General features: G+C 40.8%; 2 protein-coding genes across 3 annotated transcripts; one reads left to right on the top strand and one right to left on the bottom strand.

The window, feature by feature from the left end:
- The first annotated feature begins 357 nt into the window (after positions 1–357).
- LOC115769753 (nuclear migration protein nudC) lies at positions 358–12,754 on the top strand. The gene is made up of 5 exons (XM_030714697.1): positions 358–547; positions 764–1,047; positions 1,109–1,304; positions 12,069–12,466; positions 12,530–12,754. The coding sequence occupies exons 1-5, from the start codon at positions 473–475 to the stop codon at positions 12,579–12,581; spliced, it is 1,005 nt and encodes a 334-aa protein (XP_030570557.1). The 5' UTR covers positions 358–472; the 3' UTR covers positions 12,582–12,754.
- On the bottom strand, positions 1,831–22,227 carry LOC115769754 (protein MTL1). Of its 2 annotated transcripts, none has more exons than XM_030714698.1 (4): positions 22,109–22,227; positions 2,890–3,153; positions 2,402–2,816; positions 1,831–2,329 (listed from the first exon to the last, which is right to left on the bottom strand). In XM_030714698.1, exons 1-4 carry the CDS (start codon positions 22,127–22,129, stop codon positions 2,301–2,303), a joined length of 729 nt encoding a protein of 242 aa, XP_030570558.1. In that variant the 5' UTR covers positions 22,130–22,227; the 3' UTR covers positions 1,831–2,300. The 2 variants fall into 2 exon arrangements, with proteins under 2 accessions (XP_030570558.1, XP_030570559.1); XM_030714699.1 differs by lacking the exon at positions 22,109–22,227 and adding an exon at positions 4,518–4,889.
- Between the last annotated feature and the right edge of the window lie 946 nt (positions 22,228–23,173).

Raw genomic sequence — 23,173 nt, 5'->3', positions numbered from 1 at the left:
GAAATATAAATAAAACAAAGCCTAATTTGGCCCGAGCTTATGCTATGACATTTTTCTCCCAAAAGTCCGTTACCCTAACGGATGCCTTATTGAAAGCTGATTGATACGCTAAACTATCGGAAAATATCGTATGAAATTATCGATGAATAATAAATGAGAGTTTTATGGTAGCACTGGCTGAAATAAAAGTACTTGATGAGTTTTTGATTATAATGAAATAAAACTATATGCTATTGTTGCGCTATAATTATTGCGCACTTCAAACAATAAACCTTTTGGCAATGCATTTCTTAATGGTTGTGCACCTTGCTATCGATTAGAAGTTATTTTTGGCGTATTGTCAAGCTGGTCACACTATCAGTCACCGGCACACAAGTCAACTCAGAACAGAATTCAATTCGGAAATTTCCAGAAAGCTAACAAAAATAAAGTAGATTTACAGAAACGAGAGTTTGTTATTTATATAAAAACAATGTCCGCCGACGAAGCGCAGTTCGACAACGTATTACTGGCCGTGGCCGAGAAGCATCGTGGCGGCGTGCCCGACGTAAGTATCTGCCTGAACCGAAAGCATGGGACAAAGGAACATGGCACTGGCTACGAATACCTTGTTTTCCAAATGCATATATAGCATCACATAAAGAAAGCGCGCTTGCCTATTATTTGGAGTATTTTTAACTCCTACCATGTGGCTTTGTTCCTTCCAACGAAAACAACAATCTCAATCGAGACTAAACCCACGTTTTTGCCATGCTTTTTTTAGTTTCTGCACACATTGGCCAGCTTCTTGCGTCGCAAAACCGATTTCTATACAGGTGCCAAACAGGCCGAGTGGGAGAAACTGCTGCTGGACGTGTTCCGCAAAGAGTCCCAGCTGGCCATGGCCGCCCACGAGGAGAAAGTCAAAGTACGCCAAGCGGCACAGCGTATGAAGGATGAGAAGGAGCGTGCCGAGCGCGAGGCGCGCCAAAAGGAAATGGACGACAACAAGATTTGTGATATAAGCGACGAGGAGGCCGCTGCCATCATCAAAGAGGAGGAGGACAAGTGCGTTACCCACAATACTAACAAAAGAAATTTAACTAAATTCTGACTTTGTCTTTGTTAGAAAACGACAGCAGCTGCTGGATGGCGCCGGCGGCGACTCGGCGAGTGTGACAGCCGCCAATGAAGACATTTCCAAGCCCATTGAAAAGGTCGAGGATGAGACCGAAAAGGATGAAATTGGCAAATTGAAGCCAAACGCAGGCAACGGCTGCACTCTGGATAAATACATGTGGACACAGACGCTGCAGGAGGTGGAGGTGAGTTTCGAGTCTTAAATACAGATATTATACATCTCTAAACTGAAATAACGCTAAAAATTCTTTTGGTTGACCTCCAAGTAATATTTAAGTAGCTGGCTTTTAGCTTTAATCCAAATATTTATATGCTTAAAAATGCTCATTTATCATGATATGCGATGAATTTTCGCTTTATATTTACTTAATGAATATTTTATTAATGTCAAAAACAGATATGAATATCAGAGAGATATAGAATATCTGAGAATTGCGAGATTAATGAGCATATGATAAAAAGCGATTGATGTTAAATGGATAAAGAACATTTTTCTTAAATTTCGTTTAGGCTGGATCTTTTCCATATTGTTGTTCCTTAGGCTGTTGTCAAGGCTTCAGTTTATGTTGTTGTTGCTAGGGCAACGTGAGGCTCGTCTGGGCAGGTGCTGATTGCCGTGTGTCAGTTATTGAACTCTCTAGTGGGCTGATGAGTCATAAACCAAAAGAATTTCCATCGTTTTGCTTACAATTTGCATACAATTTTAATTCTGTTTATTTGACATATCACAGGGCTAAATAACTTAATTGTTTAACAGAAAAGAATACATTCGCTTGTCTCTGAATACATATATCATATTTTCTGCTATACATATACATACACATATATACGTATTAGGTGTATATATATGTATATTTTGCTTTAACTACGGCATTCACTTCAGTATCGTTCATTGTCCCAGGGCTTTGCTGTGATACATTGACCATTAATTTAAGGCTAATTAGATGTAATTCGCTTAATACTAGCACGACGCGCGGGTCATGCAAAAATTTCGCTCTCCAAACGATTATTGTTCTTTTTCTAATTTTGTTTTTTTTTTTATAATAAATAACTTAAACAACTAGCACAAAAGACGATGACGACGCACATAACAATAATTGACACGGAAATCAAATAAATAATAAACTAAGAAGCCACAGAAAAGGGGTTTACGCCCAACCGAAATATCGCACGCAATTGCGTTAGCTCTTGGGCATGTCGCGGGCACGCACTGCAAAGATAGAGAGACGACAGAGCATGTTAGAAATAATGAGAAAGGTGGGAATCTATGGGGAATACTTACTCTCCAGTGCGTAGACCATGCCCATGATGAGCAGCATGAAGATGGTGCTCATGCTGACAATCAGCACGGTCACCTGGCGTCCGCGATCGCAGAGACCACGCTTGGGCTTCTTGGCGCCGCCGGGCTCGCCATTGACCATGGTGAAGTGCATCGAGCTGGCTATGGACACGGTGTCCAGGTCTTTGGTTCGTACGTACTGCAGATTGGGATCGGCATCGATGGGTATCACCGCGTCCTTGTCGTGGCTGGCCAATGCCAGATTGGCATTATAGTTGGCCGACGAGGAGCTATGGCCATGCACGCTGGGCAGCTGCTCCGACAGCAGCATCTTGTGCTGACGCTCCTGTTTCTTGTGTATCTCCGCGAACCGTTCCAGATTCGCTGCCGTCAGCAGCAGTGAGCCGGAAGCGGCGCTCTATACAGCACAGAGAGAGAGATGAGTCAGTCAAGAGTTGTTCCATGTGGGCGTCAAGTCTCTGGTTACTCACCCGTGTGCTGTTGTTGCTGTCGCTGGAGCCCTGCGAGGAGCGTGATCCACGCTTGGCAGCCGCCAGCACAGCCGCCGCAGCAGCTGCGGTAACCGCCGCGCTGGTCCCATTCGAATTGGTCGCATCCGAAACGTTGCTGCGCTGCGCCAGCGTTGGGGGACTTGAGTTCGATTTATTCGATGATTTTGATGAGCTCGCCGAGCTGATGGCCGAGCTGCTAGAGGAGACAAGCGAGGCGCGAGGTATGTGCCAATAGTCCTGCATCTGCAAAGGGCAGGGGCGCAAATAGAGAGTTAATAAGAAGGTATTAACTTTTAGATGAGAAATTTAATATATAGATTCAGCGCAAAAGCAACAACAATATAGAAGATCTGGGTTAGTTGGCATAGACTACAAATGTAGCCCGCTCTACTTGATAGTATTTTACTTTGAACTATGCTTAAAGTGGAAAAGATTATAGATCTTATATAATCCCTTGAATCATTTATAAATGTGAATGTTATTTTATTATATTGGGTACCATACCATGAAAGATACCTGATTTCTGCCTCATGTTCATATGTTCCTTTATTATATTGAGAACTTTAGTTTTTTTTATTACATTTTTGTCAAATATGTTTATCTCAAAGCTTAAACTCTTGTTTAAGTACATAACTAGCTGAAAGATAAAGTTCCTAAATCCCAGATCTTTTATAAGAACCTAGAACCCAGAACCTAGATCTTAGTTAATCTAGATCCTCGATCTTATATCTTAGAGAATTTAATCTTGTACGCAAACTTTCGTTTGCTTATTTGCAACTGCAACTCATTTCTTATGCAATATTTGATTTAGTTTTTCTAATTATCAAATGCCATTTTCTGCAGTCACATTTAAGGCCAGTTCGAGCCCAGTTCGAACCCTCGACTTGGAGTTGGTTTTGAGGCTTTTTTCTTATTTTATTATATTTGACTTTTTTTTCCCCCCATTTGGGTTTGAACATAAAAAGTGAACTTTCGAGTCTGCGAGCAACCCGTTTGATATTTATGGTCTGATATTTGCCTGGCACGGTTTAAAAAGGCAGATTCGTTGTATTCTATTATTTATTCAGCTAGTTTTTTGTTATTGTTGTTATTGTTATTAATGGGACTCCTCTCTGGTTCGGTTTTCGATATTTTGCCTTTCTCATTTTATTGGCCATTTGGAAATTTGCATTTGACAATTTGTTGTTATTTTAGCTGCTTTAATTGTTGCAATTAATTCTAAATTTGTTGCACGCACGCACGCACGCACACACACACACACACACACACACACACACACACACACACACACACACACACACACACACACACACACACACACACACACACACACACACACACACACACACACACACACACACACACACACACACACACACACACAATTGTCAAGTTCGTTGCCTAAGTCTTTTGTTTGCGTGCACATTTATTGGTAGCTTGCGTTGGGCTTCATTTATTTGTTGTATTTAAGCATATTGTGTAAATTATATTTTAAGCATGCGGAAGTCTTATCAGCGCTCAACATTTTTGTATACTTTTTTTTTTTAACTCGTTCGGCCAGTTTCCCAGCTGAACGGCAAGCTTTTGTAATTTCTGTTGTTACTTACGTTTTTTTCTGTATAATATGTTGTATTATATTTGGCAACTGTTCTTGGCTTATCTAAGTGTTTATCACACACACTTTTCACTTATTTATAATATCACAAAATATATATATATGGGTTTTATCTAGGCCAGTTTTCAGTCTTGGATTTTATATATAGAGATTTGCTGGGCCTGGGCACAAAACACTCGAACTGTGACACTTTTGCAGCAGTCGCTGTTTTGAACCGTTTTGCCAAATTCTTCTTATTTTTGTTAAATATGTTTTGTTTTCTTGATTGCCAGGCGACTTTGACGTTTGCTGTTTGTGCTTCTTGCTGATGTTTCGTAATGTTTTTTTGCTTTCAAAATGTTCAGCACGCGCCAAAAACAGAACCGATCTAAACGGCGTCAAGAATCAAACTGAAGCAAACGGCGCGCGCCAAGCAGCTAACAGCCCAGAGCAACGGCTGCTGTGGCTGCTGCGAGCGTCGCTGCTGACGTTCACGTTGACGTTGACGTTAACGCTGACGTTAACTTTAGCGCTAAGGCTGTCGACAGGTTGCTCTTGCTTGGATGCGCAAACTTTTTTTGCTGTTGTTCTCGCTGTCGACTTTCTTGCCGGATTTTTGCATGCCATAACAGACTTTGATTGTGCTATATTTACGCCCGAAACATTCTCTGATGAATTGCCGCTTGTGGCGTGGGCAGGCAACCCCATAAGTCCAGCCCAGTCAGCCGCCCGGCTTTGATTTTATATGTGCCGCGCTGTCACTTTGATGTTCTTCTTTTTCTTCTTCTGCTCGCCTCGTCTACTTTCGTTTGGCAGCCGAGTTCTCTATAAATAGACGACATCTCGTCGAAGCTGAGGCAGCGAACTCTGCAGCCCCGGGGGCATGTACATTGGCAAATTGAGCTGCAATTCAATTGAGTGTGTGTGTGTTATGGACTGTTGGTTAATCGCTTCTTTTATTTTTATATTTATTTGGACACGCTTCCCACGGCGCAACAATACATGGGCTGAAGGGCGCTCAGAGCGTGGGCGTCTTGTTTGCGGGTTTACCAGATCCGGCTCCAAAAGAGCAGAAGAAAAGTTGTTGTTGTTGTTGTTTAAAGATTAAATATTTTATATATATACTTTTTTTTTTGCTTTTATAATTGTTAAGGCTGCATAACACGCCCTTTTCTTGTTGGCCGACTGATTGGCACAGTTTCTCGTAAAAAGTAGAAAACAACAAAAATTGACGATCATTAATTCGGTTGTTGTGTTTTTTTTTTGTAGGATTCGCCAAACTTGGTTTAAGCGTATTTATTGAACATTGATATAGCCATTTGGCATACTAATATCAGCATTTAGCGTCAGATATCTGCACAAAAATGATAAAACATGCGTCGACATAAAACAAAAGCTGAGCTAAGATTGATTGAGGATAGAAGTATGATGTGCTGAGTCCAGATTGCAGCAGATCTATTAATGAATAGTGAAAACACTTGATTGCAATTTCAGACGAAAATATTTAACTAAGCTGCCAGCACATCAATTGGCTTGCATCAGAATGTACATGAGATCATTAACCAATTAATGGATCAATAATTGTTTATAAACATTTGCCACTTTGTCACACTGTGCCAATTGTTATGGCAAATAGATTGTTACACATTCTGTTTGCTTAGCTGCGCGCTGCGACAACAAGAACAACAATCATTAATTTGTATCCATTTGCAGCGTGCTTATATGCCCCTCGATCAAGCAGCTTGTTATCACCTTTTAAGTGAGACAAGTGAGTGGTACCCCCCACACACATGCCTGTCTCCACGACTATATTTGTATTTGTGCGTTTTAATCAGCTGAGTTGACAAAGATTCAGCTGACACCGCCAGTTACCAACGAGAAGAGCCAAGCCGAGCCAGGCCGAGCAGAGCATCAGCAAATCCAGCAACCACTTTAGCCAAATGGAATTGAGACGAGATGAATTGAATTGAATTGAGTTAAGAGTTAAGAGCTGAGCCGCTTGAGCTGGCAGCTACACTGGCTACACATTGTCGAGAACAACAAAATCCAATCCAATTCAATTCAATTCAAAGCAATCCACAGCTCCAGAGCCAATATCTTAAATCAACAACATTCACCAAGCAGCGGCTTCTTCGCTGCTCGCTGAGCCAAAACAAACGGCCGACATTTGTTGTTGTTGTTGCTGCTGTTTTTTTTATTGCTTTTGCATATAATTAAGCATGCAAAAAAGAAGAAGAGAAGAGTAGACATTTTATGGCCATAGATTGCCCGCCAGAGCGCTGCGAGTGTTATGCGAGCTGGCATTTTAAAATCAGCTTGCATAAAACTCTCGTTTGGCTGCCATCGTTTAATGGTCGCCTTTTTGGTGACAATTTTGTTTAACAATTTGACGGGGAAACCCGCACAACACAATGCGACCATTGATGCGCGTCACTTTGCTTTTGCTTGTTGTTCGATAGACCAACACGCAGAATGCGTCAAAGCAAAAACAGAGAATATCAAATTAATATCAAGTAAAAACCAATTTATTGGCTCCAAATTTGTATACTCTATATTTGGTGTAATTTGGTATTCACGTGCCGCATTCAAAAACATCAAGAAGCTACATTTTCTTTTCTCTTCCTAAAGCCATAAACATAGCTAGTATAAATGTTGTGATATCGACGACTATTCGATTAATTCCTTATTGATCGATGATCCATAAATAGTTATGCTAGCGATCGATAAGCTCTTCCAAGCAAAATAAAGTGAAGGGGCTAATAAAAAATAAATAGGATATTCCCTGTTAGTTTCTTAATCCAACGATAAAGCGATCGATAACTTCTCTCTAAAGCATTTTCCTCAGTATTGATATGAAATCTATCGACAATTTGCGTATGCTTCGATATCGATAACCTCAGTCAGGGCTTATATTAAATCTCTAATAAAAAATAAATAGGATATTCCCTGTGAGCTTCTTAATCCAACGATAAAAAGCGATCCAAACCTTCTTCCAACTATAACATGCCCCTCCTGGATGAAAAGACGAGCACCACCGAAGCCATTCTGTTCTCGGCCCACTGTGACAAAGTTGCTAAGAGCTAATAAATGCTTGCGCAAAAAAGAACAAGCACTAAAAACAGAAAAGGAAACCAAATATGTTCTGTGAGTTTCCCAATCCCCAAACTTCAATAGCGATCGATAACTTCTAGCATGCTCAACAATCATAAAGGCAGTATTATAGTATACCTATTGTCGAATAAAAATCAAATAAAATAAATGCATTGAGCTTCCTAATTTACCAATTTTTTTTCTGTCATAATACTAAAAGGATTGCAATTGGTTGCTCCCGTTCCCAGTGTAGCAATATTAATGTTATCGATAACTTATTTTTTATAAAAAGTAATCGGAAGCTTCTTGCGAACACAACAAACGGAAACGCATTATAATAATACCTTTTAGTTTACCACTTTACCTTAGTTAAACATAAAATGTGCCCAGTTTCCCAATTCAATCGATAAATTTCCGATTTCTTAAAAAGCTATTGATTCTGTGATAAATATCCGACTTAAACAATAATCGATATTATCCGTTGCAAGCGCATCGACAATGCCATGCATACCCTTTAGCAAGTAGTTCGCTGTATAACAGCATTTGTCGTAGCTAATTTCGTATATTAACGCTTTAGAGAAAATTTGCCTAGGGGGCAAACTGAACACGGGCTAAACGGCGATCAATGATGCTGAAAAGTATGCACATACCACAGCTTGAGTCATCTGGCAAACGGAAATACTATGCGTAAATTCTAAATGACGTCAGTTGTTGTTAAATCTTTTGTGGGTTTTTCTAGCTAATTACGCAAAAACCGGCAAGATAATAGGAAAAATGAAACGGCCTTTACGATCGTACCCTTATGACGATCATAAAGTTAGTTCGTTTAGTCATGTCTCCAAGTAATGCCACGGCTCTGAAATTGTCAACTTAACTTAGTTGAATAGAATAGAATAGCAGAAGACAAAGCGATCTTCAACAATGATAACCAAAAGTCGTTCAAATGGGTAAATGAACTTTTGGGTCTATTGAGGTTTTTATTTTTTTAGCCGGAGATCCGTTTAAGCGCGAATTTGTTGTAGTTTTTTTTCCTGGTTGACGCTATTTTTAATTGGTTTTAAATGCTGGACTTTTTCAAGCACATATTTTACTTGTAATCCCGAGCTATCGATCAATCAGCTGAGCTATGAATAGCGTACGCTTATGCTAATTTGTCTCCAAGTAGGCCAATAAGCTGTCGCATAGCTGTTGTGACTGATCTATTGGAATCGTTTATGGGGGTCTTAACAGCTACCGGATCTGTGCGAACTTTCAGCTTGTGGAGCTCACAACAGTTTCAATTGACACACACGCACACACACACAGGCACACACAGGGCACTCGAGTGTTGGGTAATATTCCAATAGAACTAGTTTGCAGCTTGGTCGCCATTCTAATCAGTTTTAAGCCATTCAATTGATGATTTGGCTGTCAAGTGGCGACGACACCGATCTACTCCAATATACTATGGCATACGATTGGTTTTGTATCAGGTTTTATGTTTTTGTTTTTGGTGTGCTCTGTCTTTTGATAATGTGTTATCGACACAGAGTCGCGCCGCTCACTCGACTCGCTTAGTGTTTCTCCGGCTAGTTTTGAAATGAATTTTGTGGCTTCTCATTTGATTCTGTTTTTTTTTTTTTTTTACTTTTTGGCATTTTTGATTGTTTCCACGCTGGTTTGGAGATCGGTGTTTCGTGCCAGGCACCGTGCCGCTTCTTTCAGCATAAATTATACGTCACATATACATATTTAAGAAAATCAAATGTGTTTTTAGTTGTTGTTGTTGTTGATTTTTTTTTCGAAATTCGTAGAATTAAGCAAATTGAGCAAAACAAAGCGCGACAACAATAACTGTTTCTTGTTTTTTTTTTTTTTTTTTTTTTGCTGTATCTCTTGAGAAAAACGGCAGCTGCAACAAATCGCTTGAATCTCAAATTTCTTTTAACTTAACTCATTTGCATGGCCAAACACTTTTAAAAATAAATCCCAAACGTAGAAATCAAGCGCGAATTTGGTTGCCAGTCGAAAAACTGGTGCACAACACTAATCGATGATCGATTAGCTGACTATCGATTAATGCAGGCGGCCGTCATTTGCATAATCGGCAACTGTTAGACTTGGTGTCTGCTAAACGTCTGATAGATTTCATTGCTGCTCTCCCTCTCCCTCTCACACACACTCTCTCTCACTGTGTGGCTGCCTATAAGTGTGCCATAGGTTTGGCATTATCGCGGCTGTTATTAATTAATTCAAGCGCGACACCTTTTCCGTACGCTTTGAACTTTGACTGACGGCTAAATGATTGCGCATGTTGTTCTTCTTGTTTTTGTTATTTATGTTGTTGGCATTTATTTTCATTGTCGCAAGATGTTTGCGTTTTGTTGCTGCTGGCTTCTTAGCTTTCAGCACGGCTATTTGCATGAACCATTGTTTGCGTTTAATTTTTTTGCCGTGATTTAATGCGCCTCTTTTGTGTGTGTCCCAGAGTTGTCGCCGCTGTGATTTGTGTAGATTTCCTACTTGTAAGCCATAGAATAGAATTGTTGTTTGCATAACCTTCGCAACACTGTGAAAGCTACAACAACAAATCCCTTTCGAATAACAGCACACGCCGAAAGGCCATTAACCGATATCAGTAGCCGTTTTGATTCGTAATTACACACACACACACACATGCATGTCGATATGCAGCAGCAGCAGCTGCTGCTAACAGCTGTTAATTGCAGCCCCTGTTAAGTACCTGTTGTTCTTGGCTAATTGAGATCGCCCACGCATGGCCGTTCGCCTCGTTTACATCCGCGTCGCAATGCTTCAAAAATCCCAATTGACATCCGCTTCAGTTTCAGTTTTGACACATTTTTAAGTCCAATTTGTCAAAAATGTGTCGGCGACAAGATACTGTTGAAGCCTCCACATTGCTGTTGCTATTGCCGTTGTTATTGTTGTTGCTGCAAAGTGCGCTCAAGTGCTGAGCAGAAGCTCCTGCTAGAGATGCGTGTTTGGCTATGCGATGACAAAATATCGATTCGAACTTATCTAATGCTGAGGGAAGCGTAGCCACATTACAGTTAAATTTACTGGTACTAATTGGAATTGGAATTGAGCGCATGTTGTGTTGTGTCTTCTCAGTACCCGATCAAAATAGTCGTGTCACGAAAGAAAACACTACACGCACTCAGCTCTACTTGGAATGCTTTAGTTTTGACTGGAATGCTCCAGTCATAATCTTGCTCATCTCTTGCTCTTGCTGTGCTGTTGCCTGCCCGTTGTGATTGCTACTGTTGCTGTTGCTACTCATGTTGTTGTTGGGGCACCTTGGCTACCTACCCACACACACACACACAAACGCAGATCTCAATGGGTAGATGCGCACGCACGAATCTTGTCGTGCCGCGTATAGTTGGTCTGTGGCCGCGCCAGCCGTTGACTTTGTCTTCTTGAACGAAAGCGTCCTTGGCGCTGTTGCTTTTGTCAGATTTTTAATTAAAGAGCCGCTAACATTGTTTGCCAGTTGTCGACACCAACAGCGACTGCGACTGCTACTGCGACGACGTTGGCGACTGCGACTGCGGCTCCACATGCGACTGTGGCAAGTGGGTCGCTCGTTGTTGTCGTTGCTAATTGATTGCAATGTTCTCAGCTGCCAGAGAGTGTCTAATAACTTAGGCTTTAATTATTTAGCCGCTGTTGCTGTTGCGTTTTTTTCACACAAATCACATTATTAATTTGTCTTAAAGTTAATAGAAAAGGTGCTAATATATGTGGCCTGGCCAGCGCATAATTAATGGGCAGTCAGCACAATGTTTTAGACGGCACTGTAATTGCTTTGAACTTGGACAGGCATCACTCAATTAGCCACCGCTGTCCCAAAAGCAGGCCCAGGCCCAGGCCCATGCGCAACCTGTTGAGCGGCATTCCTCGCTCTGCTCCTGCAGTGTGCAACCGGATCTGGCTGGCGATATGTGCTTTATAAACAACCGCTGTACGTCCTTGAACTCTGCGGCAGTTAAACGAAATTCCCGTTGAATGCAGACCAAGCCCCAGCTATGCGGTCCTTGGGCCAGCCTGGTGAAGGGCACCAATGCAGCTCCAGTTTTCAGATTGCAGCTGCTGATACAAGACGTGCCCCTTGGCCAAGTGTGTGAGACTTATTTATAGATATTTTTGTTGCTGCCGCTGCTGCTGTTGTTGTTATTAGCTGCTCCAAGGTTGTCCAAAGCACTGGGCATCATCATCATCATCATCTCATCATCATGATCAGCAATTGTTATTTCTGTTGATTTAGTTACGTGGCCACTAGAATGTCTAAGGGGCTTTGATCATTAATCACAAATTACATGAACCGGAGACGTTTGCCTCCGTTACGTGCTCACAATAGTTGGGCAATTGGTATCGCTGTCTGCAGCTCGAGCTCTGGCTGAGATTAGATGTTGATCATCTTGAACAACTGGTTATATATATATATATATATGTATTTACATTCTAATTGCAGCTGAAGATTCCCTTCAATGTGGCATTCGCTTTGCGCGCTCGCGACATTGTGGTCAGCATTGGCAAGAAGTCATTGAAAGTGGGCCTCAAAGGTCAAGAGCCGATCATCGATGGCGAGCTCTGCGGCGAGGTCAAGCAGGAGGAATCGGTTTGGGTGCTCCAAGACAGCAAAACTGTGCTGATCACGCTCGAGAAGATCAATCGCATGAACTGGTGGAGCCGTTTGGTAACCACAGATCCAGAGATATCCACACGCAAGATCAATCCAGAGCCATCCAAGCTATCCGATCTGGATGGCGAGACGCGCAGCATGGTCGAGAAAATGATGTACGATCAGCGTCAAAAGGAGATGGGTCTGCCCACCAGCGAGGATCGCAAGAAACAGGATATACTAGAGAAGTATGTGGAGCAGGTATATAAAGTATAAGAAATAAATCAAATTAATCTCTTATATCTCTGCAGATTCAAGCAACAGCATCCCGAAATGGACTTCTCCAAGTGCAAATTCAATTAAAATACAATTTACAGGACTTTCGTATTCCACAAGTTTTCTCAACTTCAGTATCTAACACACACAACACACACACACACACATGCACACATTTGACATGTGTGCCTCTGCATTTTTTCTACACTTACAAATAAATTAAATACAGTTTGTTAGAAATGTTAAATAAAACAAATTGTGAACGATCGCCGCTTGCCTTTAACATATGTTAATTAACAGTTTTTCGGGGGGATTAGTGAAAGCGACAAGGTTTCTATGATAGATCACAGGTCGCCGCCCGGTTAAAGCTACAAATTAAAAAGACATAAAAAATAAATAAAGAACTTAACAAAACTGGGAGCGACCCAAACGACACGATCTTAACTGTGCGATAAGGGTAATTTTTCATTTTTATAGCTGCTTAAATGCAATTAATTTCGTGCTAATTTGTTATCTCCCGCCCAATTCTCAGCGCTGTTTTTTTTGTTTTTTTTTTTTTTTGGCTAGCCATGGCTGCGAATAGATCGGGGAGTCAATAAGGTTCTCAGGCCATGTTGATGGATCGACTAGAACGTGCTCGAAGGGGATAGACATACACAGTTTCGGCGAGCCTCAGTTCCAGATGCTGCTGCAGCCGGTATTTCAGTAGTTCTCTGGGTCATTGCCTCGATACGAATACGCGTTGAACCCGTTTCAGCGCTTGGCCATAAATTAGCCAGCTTTTTGCCGGGGCTTAAGTTCTTTATATTTTATAGCTGTAAAGTGTTAAGCAAATTATTGTTGTTAGCTGCCCAATTTGTTGTTTTGCTATCAGCTATCAGTCGGACGATCTTAAGCATTACTTAAGGCTGACACGCGCCACATGCCGGCAGCTATCGGTAGCCGCCATCTGATATGAGTATCGATTACACAAAGTATCGATTACACAAATCGATGACTGGCTTAAAGCAGTTGCGCTGCATTTCAATATCGTTTAACGTAAGCGTTCACACTGGCATTGCGGCGAAAAGCCTTTTATCCATCTTTAATATTGCAGCTTACAATAAAAAATGCATTAAAAAACCGGCATTAAAAAATGTGAAATGCCGCAAAATTAAACGCAAGCGAAATGCAATCGTCTGCTGTGCCCATTTTTTTTCTCGTTTGTTTCAAGTAAATTGGGTTAAGCAAATGTTACGGAGTGGAAAAATTTTGATTACATCAAAGATTTCTTTGTATGACACGCGTTTGACCAAGTATTTAGCCTTTCAGAGCGTAGCCAAGGCTAAACTATTTCCGATTGCCCACTTACTGTTCCGCATCGGTGTTCACTTTTAGAGCACGACCCAATCCCACATTTGATATGCACGCCCCGCTGTTGTACATGCAAAAGTCTTAGTTTAATAGCCCATTAATTAGAGAGAATTTTTTGTTTAAAATCTGTGTTCAACAAGCCGCAAAAAAGCGCTAATTGATAAATGGATTCCCGCACAATGGGATTGGAGCATTAAAATAAAAGATTTGGATGGGAGAGGCGTCACAATTAAAAATGCAACATGATGTGCATGATTTGTGCACAGCTTGTGTGTGGGCGTATAGTTAATTAATTAAAATAAAAAGAATATTCAGACAAATTTAGCACAGCGGGAGTCTTGGCCCCATCCAAGTCAAGAGAGTAACAAATGTAAACACAAAAATTCCTAACTCCAAACAGTACCGGGATTCAACCGGATTTGCTTTAGATTTCGCTTCGGGATCGGATTATTTGTTTTTTTGTTATTGTTGTTTTCTTTGTGGTGCGCTACAAATTCGAAAGCACAAGATGCTTTCATGTTAAGTATCCGTTTTTTGGGGAATTTGGCAATTAGGAGAGCAGCCGATCAACCGGTTAATGCTACTGAACCAGCCCAGGCGCAGCTCACGGGAGAAAGCTATAGAAATGCCATTAAAACCGGCAAACAAAAAACAAAGTGAATTAAACATGTTTGATCACAAAATCCGATCTGAGCTGATTAAAAACAAGTAAATGTAAATAACTGATAGATCGCCTAAACAAAAAATCAAACCAAGTAAAGATACGATATGCCGTTAATTGGTCTTCGCCTCTGATTAGCTGGCGGCTCCCTTACACACACACGCCACGCCCCAAAATAGAACAGCTGTAAGCCCAGCTGAATATCGATTGAACGGTTAAATGACGCACGTGATGAATTGCGTCTGGCTGGCAGACCCAATAAATATATAAATTTCATACACGCCGTATGCCATAAATAACGAATCCGGGTGCCGGCTGAGATTGAGTCTGAGACTGTGGCTTTGACTGTTGAGTGGCTGTTGCCGCCTCCTGCCCCTCCCTCCTGAGTTGCCACCCCTCGTTACCCTTTTGTCATGCTTGAGGTTTTGCTTGTTCTTGTTTGTTATTTGTGCTAATAACTTCTATGTTTCTTTTTGTTATTTCGAGTGTTTCCCACATCATCAATTCAAGAGATATATGTATATGTGTTTATATGTGGCTGTGGGGCGTACGCGGTCGCGTGGGTTATTTCACAGACTGTCTCCGTCTGGGTCGGGTCTCTCGTAATTGCCATTCATTTGTTATTTTTAGCATTAAATCTTGTTAATGCCCATTAACTATAACAGTCGACCGACTTGGTTGTTTATTTATAAGCGCGAGTCATGCTGGCCTCCACCCTCCGCCCGCACACCATGAAACCAAACAAAAGACTTAGGCAACGAACTTTGCTTCTCCCATGTCTGCAGCCATCAGCCATCCAATTGGTCTGCGTAAAACGAAAACATCAGGCTGACATCTTGAAGGTTAGCCCTGACCAGCAAGCCATACAATTAACTTCATTTTACAAGCCCAAAAAAGTAGTCTGCAACTGTAACCGAGTTTGTGCTGGGCGTGTTTCGGTCCGCTGCGTTGTTATTGAGAGTGCTGGGCAGAGCTGGAGCTGAAGAAGCCGAAGAGTGGTTCGACAAATGCCGCTGGGGAGGCTCGAGCGCTGTCTGCGCCGTGTCTGTTGCCGGGTGCCGGTGCCGATGCCGACGACGACAAATGTTGGTGGGCTTGTCACGGCGCCAATGAACTGTGGAGTGTCAGTGACTGCCACCGAAGCTGCTGCCTTTTGATTGGCATGCACGTCCACGTCGAAGATGCCTCAAGATTAATGTCACAGCTCGGCTGTGACTGCAGTTCGCTTGCAATGCCATCCGCCAAATGTTCTACTCTGTGTCAATTTGCATTTGCCAATGAACATCCGGCTGCGACTGTGACTGCGACGGTGACGGTGACTGTGCTCCCGGACCTCGTTGAGCAGTCGCCCACATAGCTGTGCCTGTCGACAATCGCATTCACTTCGCTTAGCCGACTCGACTGCCTGCAGGAATTTCGCAATTAGTTTTGGTTATCGCCGTTTGCATTTGCAATGCAAATGTGTTTAGCTGCAGGAAAATATACGCCTGGCAACGCTAGTTGCGCGCGTTTATAACAGTTGAACTGTTATACAAACAAGCAGGCTAGCAAAATTAACTAAATATCAGTTGCGTTAGGTTTGGGAGAATGTATATCAGCTACTACAACAGTAGAACACTTTTGGAACTGTTATACACGCAAATGCGCTTTAAAGCCTAACTATAATTGAATAAATCACAAGTCAGGGACAAATAAGTGAAACTGCTAGAATTATAACAATTTTTAACTTTCATGCAAACTGTTATACAAACTTATAAATCTATTTCTCAGCTGGGCGCAGTCGGGAAAAACTCTAAGAATATTAATAATAGTCTTAACTATTAGGCATATTTTAAAATTATTACGTAAAATTATAAAAATATATACAAAATTCCTTACGTATAATAATTATAACAGGCATAAGCCTGTTTATAAGAACGTCTCTAAATGTAATGTAAATGGAAGCATACACACTTGATTGAAATTCTTCTAAAATTATGTTTATGTAATGAAATTAAATAATGAATATAATTCAATACTATTTAGAGCTAAAAACTGTTCTACCAGCACTGAAGTGAGCACATGGCAAGTGGTTTGCATATGCCGCTCGTTCCTGCTGGCCTAAAAATTATAACAGATTACGCAATTCTGAAAACTGTTATACCTATATAGAAGCTACGCACAGTTGGTTAAATAACTATTATAATGATTCCTACATATTACAACTAAATAATAATGATTCAATACTATTCAAAGCTGTTCTAAAAACTGTTCTACCAGCACTGAAGTGAGCATATGGCAAGTAGTTGGCATATGCTGCTCATTCCCGCTGGATTCGTGGCCTGAGCTGCATTTGGGCAGCTGCCGTGGAGCTGGCTGGCTACTGTGAAAGATTTATCAAGCGATTGTCCATTTTTGGCGTGGCTTTTTATCTGAGCTATGACTAATCTTGTGGTATTTAGAGTGCTGGCGTCTGTTTTTTTTTTCTTTTTGTATATAAAGTTGGTTATTGTTTTGGCCATTTTATCGATAAGCTCTGGCGCAGACAAATGCTTGCCATTTGGAAAGCTCGTGGGTGGTGGATAAATTGGGCTTGCAGCGGGCAATTCTTTTGGCCAGATAATCGCCGCGATTAATAACAATGCAAAAATAGCAATAAGCAAATCGTTTTGCTGTTCTTTATGTTGGCGTTAATCGTCCGAGAATGTTGTGAAAGGCAGGCCAGTAATCGAGCCGCTGATGATACTGATGATGATGGGGCTGATGATGCATCGCTTTCGATTGAGTATGAATCTAAATACGAATGCTAATGAAGAGGCGATTAGTAATGTGCTTGAGCATAGTTCGGCTGAAGCACTCAAATCGAATGGAATGAATAGTCAACGAGTGTAATTACAGTTATGCAAGATTTGCGGAAGATAAGTTCGACTTAACTCTTGAATGCATTGATCTTAAGCATTTCGAAAGGGGAAGTTATTCATATATAACAGATTTGCATATCTCTAAAAATTCTCTTGATGATTCAGTTTTCAGTTCAACTTTGACTGAAATTTCATTCATATTCGGGTATTTTTTGACCAATGTGGAAACTTATTTAACTAATTCTTGCTAATGAAACTTGTAATTCACCAAAATACTTTAACGCCAGGGAATTTACTATACCCTACAGCTAAATACATTTGTCTATTGTGTAATTGACTAAATTTAATTCATGTTTAACATTTTTAAGCGCTTTTGTTTATTCATTAGCTAATTGATGAGGCAGCTAGCATCTCCCAATTAGACTCTCTGAATAGCTTTGTTAACATAGGGACCTATACACTCCCAGTTAACTCAATCAAACAACTGACATTAAGTCGGGTTTTGCTTTCGTAACCAATTTATCTGCCCGTTTGAGGCATATGTGACCCATGTTCATAGCCAAACACTAGACATTAACGAGTTGTTCGCAAACTTGACATGGGAAATGCCCCCAAATGTGAAAAGGTGACAACAGCCCAGGCTTAAAGAGCCGAAGCTTAATGGATGTGCTAACTTAGCGAGTAAATACTGTGGGTGTTCCAGCGTTTAATATTCACATTAATTAGGAGACAAAGGGCTACATTAGCTTTGTCAGGCAGTTTGTGAGAGTATATGACATGCAAGTACATCAGAATTCAAGTTGCTTTCTTTGTTGTAATTGACTTTCATTATTTAATTATTTGATTACTTATTTATTTTTATTTAATTACTTAAAGATGCATGGTCTCTTAAGATGTCAAATCAACTCAAAGAAAGTACAGTTACGCCAGAGCCACTTTCGTTAACAGCTGCTTCTCTCATCGCATTCTAACAGTGTTGTACAGTGACTAAAGTTCTGTTAGTCATATAACACTAGCTGTGGTTTATGGTTTGAGCCAATATTCCTGTGTATCGATTGGTTCGTAAGCCTGGATCTATACATCCATTAATGTAGGCTTAAGTCTTATTTTGTACTAATTTTAAAATTGTATACCTTAAATATATTAAATATTAAAAATATGTGCAAAGATACATAAATATCAAAATTCTTTTCTTGATTCAAGCGTTATTTGAACTCTGTTTTGGGACTCTAAAGAACAAATACAGTTTTTTTTTGAGGAAACTATCCTATTATAAATGGACTAGAGTATATCTAGCGGTTCGGCTTTTATCGAATTAGTTTTTGCTTTTCGTTTCTATTTGGCTTAGCAACAATTTTCTATTTGCTTTGACACCTTTACCGCCCGTCTGTCCGCCTGTCCGTCTGCCTATCTGTCTGTCTGTCTGCCCGTTTGTCTGTTTGTCTGTTCGTCTGTTCGTCTGCTCTCCGTTGCGCTGTCTCGACATTTGCATAGCAAACAGCGTGGAAAAGAGCGCGCGGCTGAAGCTATTTGCGAAGCGATCGCAGAACAGCTGAGAGCTGCGCGCCAGGGGCAGAGACAATTGTCGCCTAACCCGCCAGGCCCCTCCCCCCTCCGCCACCCGACATTCCGCTATGAAAGACGGCAACGTCGCCGGCGCTTAGCGCGTTCATGTAAATTTGACCTTGACACAATTACGTTTCATAACAGCAAAGGCAAACAAATGAGGCGGGGGCGACAACAAACAAAGGGGGCCCGCGGCAGGGTCGGGGGCGGCTCAGAGGGGCAGCAGGCGTGTGAGCAAGTGTGACGATAACAACAGCAACACGAAGAGAGAGCCAAAACCAAGAGAGCGAGAGAGAGAGAGAGAGAGAGAGAGAGAGACTCGTGTAATAATTCAACTCAAGTGCGGGGCCAACTAAAAAAAGCAGTCGACGTTACAGTCAGCGTAGCTGCTGTGGCTGACGCCGACGCCGACGCCGACGCTGGCAGCGCAGCACAATTGATGCAAAGAATCGCACGCTCTGAACTTTAGCTATGTCTAGCGAGGCAAACAGTATGTGTATTGCAAATAATAATAAAATGCGAAAATACTAATAAAAGAAACGAGAATTGAACAATTCAAATATTTACCCACACTTCATTGTGCACACACAGGAACTGCAAGGAATGCGAATAAATCTGATGCCTGATCCCAAGATTAAAGTTGATTCGCCGACGAAATTGACTCATTTTGAGGAGCAGACCAAAACCAAGCGGGCTGGCAGCCCAATTATGGTTTGTTTCGGTTTTTATTTTTAAACAATTTAAATTTGTTTAATTAATTTGCCAACACATTTGTAAATATCGACTCATTGTCGTGTTTTATGGCCGGCACGTGGAAGCGTTTCATAAATATGCATAGCTCGAAGTTCGCGCTCCTGCGGATATCAGCAGCATACATATATCTCTTACTCAGGTGAGAATGTCACGCTTTTGCCGAAGAAAACACTTTAAAGATTATAATTAATTTACATATATTTGGTATTTAGTTAAATGCTTTGGCTCATAAAGCCTGTTCTAATGGCCAATTAATAGGTATAAGCATATTTAAGACTGACAAGCCGCATGTTCCTAAACTGTGGCTATGAGTCAGAATGAAGCTGAACGATTCTTGGTTTAGTTTAAGAGCTGCCAAAATATTCCATAAACTAAACGAAATTAATATAGATTACAACAACTTTTAACTTTTTGCGTAAATACGCTTTAAGCTTGTCATGCAAACAAAAGACTTAAGACACAAACTCGTGCCTTTTTATGCACGCAATAAACATTTTAATTGGATTTCGAAAGTGAAAAGCGACAGATTCGTATTCCGAACTCAGATGTCAGCTGCCAGACTCTTCAAAATGTTTATTTGTGTATCTCTTACAGTTTAATTTTTTATTTAATATTCGTTTTTTTTTTTTGCCGCTTCTCAAATTGGATTTGTGTTGATTGCCGCATTCTCAAATTGACGCCGCATTTGCCAATGCTGCTTCCACATTCTCGTTTTGCGGTGCCGCATTTCCACGCTGCCCAAAAATCTGCTGAGCCAGTGGGCGGTGTGTGTAGGTGTGTGTGTGTAAGTGTGTGTTGTTGTTGTTGTGTCTGTCAATTGCGAAGTGGCGCAAAAAAGCGTCTGCTTTTGATTGGGCAAAGTGAAGGGCGAATCAACTGTCTGGGAATGCGATCAAATACGGAGACGCACGTGTAATTCTGTGAGACATTATTATTTGTGTTTTATGGCCCAACCAATCGATAAAAAAAATGTCAAAGCAAATTGAGGAACTGAACAATTCATAATTATGTACGACCAATTGAATGCCTATTAAATGCCAGACGGCAACAACAATGAAATCAAGCAAAGCCTCGAAACACTATGAAAAATGCTAACCCAAAATTGCCCAACATTTAACATTTACTTTGGCCGCATAATTTTTTTTTTGTATTTAGTTTTTTATTTTTTTTTTTTTATTTTTGTCGGCTTGTGAATTGTGCACAAGGTTATCAAACAGCAACAGAATTAAATTGAATGCAATTAAAGTTTGCATTGAACGCCAAAGCCTTAAACACTTTTTGGGGCCTTTTGTTCAACAATTTTAATAATCGAATGCAATTTTGTGTATTTAATACATTTTGCACTTTGGGCCGAAACACATTTGGGTGTGCTTTGATTTGCAATAGAATCGTTGCCCAAAGCGGCTTCGTTTACTCCCATCGAATATGCACTTGTTCTTAAAGCTTATAATAATATAATTGGATTATCGTTAAAGTGCACGAGCTTTATTTGAGCGATTGATTAGTTTCCCATAGAATGTAACTATTAAAATGGATATTTATATTTGACCTGCTCCTAAGACGCCCCCTACTTCTGCTCAAATGCAATACGCCTTTCTCTGCGATTTTCATGGCTTTGAGAGGCTTTAGGTTTCTGATTGTTTACTTGCTAACCTCAATTTTCCCTATAAAGAACGTTTTATTAAAGCTAAATAGACATTGACTGAGAAAATAGACTGAAGGCAGTGAATTCGATCTCTTTGTTACACGCTCCTCACCTCTATCCCCTTCTGGTTGTTTTCACCATAACATAGTTTAAACTCGGACTCTTTCTCTTACCCCACTCGCCCTTTTCTTACTGGCTATCGTACGCCCATTTGTGCATCCACTCTCACTTTAAGCCCTTCATTGAGTCCATGAGAATCGCAAAGAAGGGCGCTGTCATGTTAACTCATATGTAAATGTTCTCTTAAGAAAATATTTTAACATGGTGATATATTCACATATAACTAATTTGCGATGCATGTGCGAGCTGTTGTTCCCCCCGCCTGCTGTTTTTTTACCTTCCACAATAACTTACGCTGAAAAATGCAAGCAGAGGGGAGAGAAACAACCACAGCAGGTGACGAAAATCTCCAGAGGAGGATGATGATGATGATGTTCATAAAGTGCGAGAGACTTGAGCAAAACAAACAAAGTGTAAACAAGTTTATGGAGCCGGCCCACAAAGGCGCGGGGCGTGGCAGGGAGGCAACTACAAAATAATGTCCAACAACTTGTCACGCACATTTTAATGCCAGCTGTTAATGTTGTTGTTGTTGTTGTTGTTGTTGTTGTTGCAGTTGTTGCAGCTGTTGTTGTTACTTAGCCTAGTTAAGTTGTCAAACAGAAATACAAAAAGCAACTTTTTGGCAAATATAGTTTGGAATATTTGTTAAGACGCGTGTGTTTTTAATTTTTACCTGTTTTGCAGGCGCATCCATCGTTGTCAAATATATATATATATATAGAGGTTTATATGGACGTGGAGAGATATATGTTTAGTTGGGTAAAGTCACTTTTTGAACACTTTTGAGTCTTTTCGCTTTTTGTGCTATTTTGTGGGTGTGTGTTTATTTATTATGTTTTATTATTATTATTTTTTTTTTTAGATTTATTGTCAACTTTGTTTTTGGGTTTTTTGTTGCTGTTTGTAATCTTTAGTTGTAAATTTGATTTGAAGGGCAAACACAAATGGACACTTTTGTCGTTGTTGTTGTTGTTGTTGTTGTCATTTATGTGTGTCACTTGTCGTTACTCGATTTAGTTGTTGTTTGATTTTCGCAGTTTGTTTTTATTTTGGTTTTTTGCAATAAATTGTTAAATGTGTTTTGCTCCTTGCGAAATCAACTGGCAGCAGCAACAACTTTGATTCGGTTGCAACTTGTTCTGGTTACCGTTATAAGTTCGTATGGATGCAGCACTTGCAACAGTTTTGGGCAACACTTTGAGCCGCCGCAAGCAATTTGGACAAATTTTCGCATACCCAGCCGGATGGATTAAACTTGTTGGGATTTTCTCGATAAATTTGCGCATGCGTTTGCTTGCCTGGCCAACTGTCTGCGGCTGACTGACTAAAGGCCCAACTGACTGACTGACTGAATGACTGAATGATTGGCTAGCTGCTGCTGCTGCTGCTGCGCGTGCACACTCCGTTGCGGCTGTGCTGAGACTAACTGAGACGCCAGCCGCCCGACGGCTCAAGTATTAAAAAGCATTAAACATTACCGTGCACTGTTGTTGCCCATGCTGTGGTTGTTGTTGTTGTGGTTGTTGCTGCTGTGTCTGTATGTGCAGGCACTAGCGGAGACCCACACACACACACAGAGACTCGACTACAGATGTGAACTTTGTGTTAATGCCAAAAAGCAAACGTAGCAAATTTTTTGTTGTTTGCGGCCATGTGGAAGTGGGCTCTGTTAGCTGGGTGGGTGCATAATTTTGGCAGTGAGTGTAGCAGACGCCAGGTGGGTGGCTGCTGCATCAGC

Source organism: Drosophila novamexicana, unplaced genomic scaffold, assembly GCF_003285875.2.
Source record: "Drosophila novamexicana strain 15010-1031.04,08,12 unplaced genomic scaffold, DnovRS2.1 tig00004554-arrow-pilon, whole genome shotgun sequence".
NCBI classification, from domain to species: domain Eukaryota; kingdom Metazoa; phylum Arthropoda; class Insecta; order Diptera; family Drosophilidae; genus Drosophila; species Drosophila novamexicana.
This window is presented reverse-complemented; position numbering and strand designations above follow the sequence as displayed.

Excerpts from the sequence above, each read along its gene's own strand:
- LOC115769753 (XM_030714697.1), top strand. The coding sequence starts at position 473 with ATGTCCGCCGACGAAGCGCAGTTCGACAACGTATTACTGGCCGTGGCC. Across the intron at positions 548-763 it reads ATCGTGGCGGCGTGCCCGAC|TTTCTGCACACATTGGCCAG; the intron begins GTAAGTATCTGC and ends TGCTTTTTTTAG. Across the intron at positions 1,048-1,108 it reads ATCAAAGAGGAGGAGGACAA|AAAACGACAGCAGCTGCTGG; the intron begins GTGCGTTACCCA and ends TGTCTTTGTTAG.
- LOC115769754 (XM_030714698.1), bottom strand. The coding sequence starts at position 22,129 with ATGGATGCGCCTGCAAAACAG. Across the intron at positions 3,154-22,108 it reads TGGATGCGCCTGCAAAACAG|ATGCAGGACTATTGGCACAT; the intron begins GTAAAAATTAAA and ends TGCCCTTTGCAG. Across the intron at positions 2,817-2,889 it reads ACAGCAACAACAGCACACGG|AGCGCCGCTTCCGGCTCACT; the intron begins GTGAGTAACCAG and ends TGTGCTGTATAG.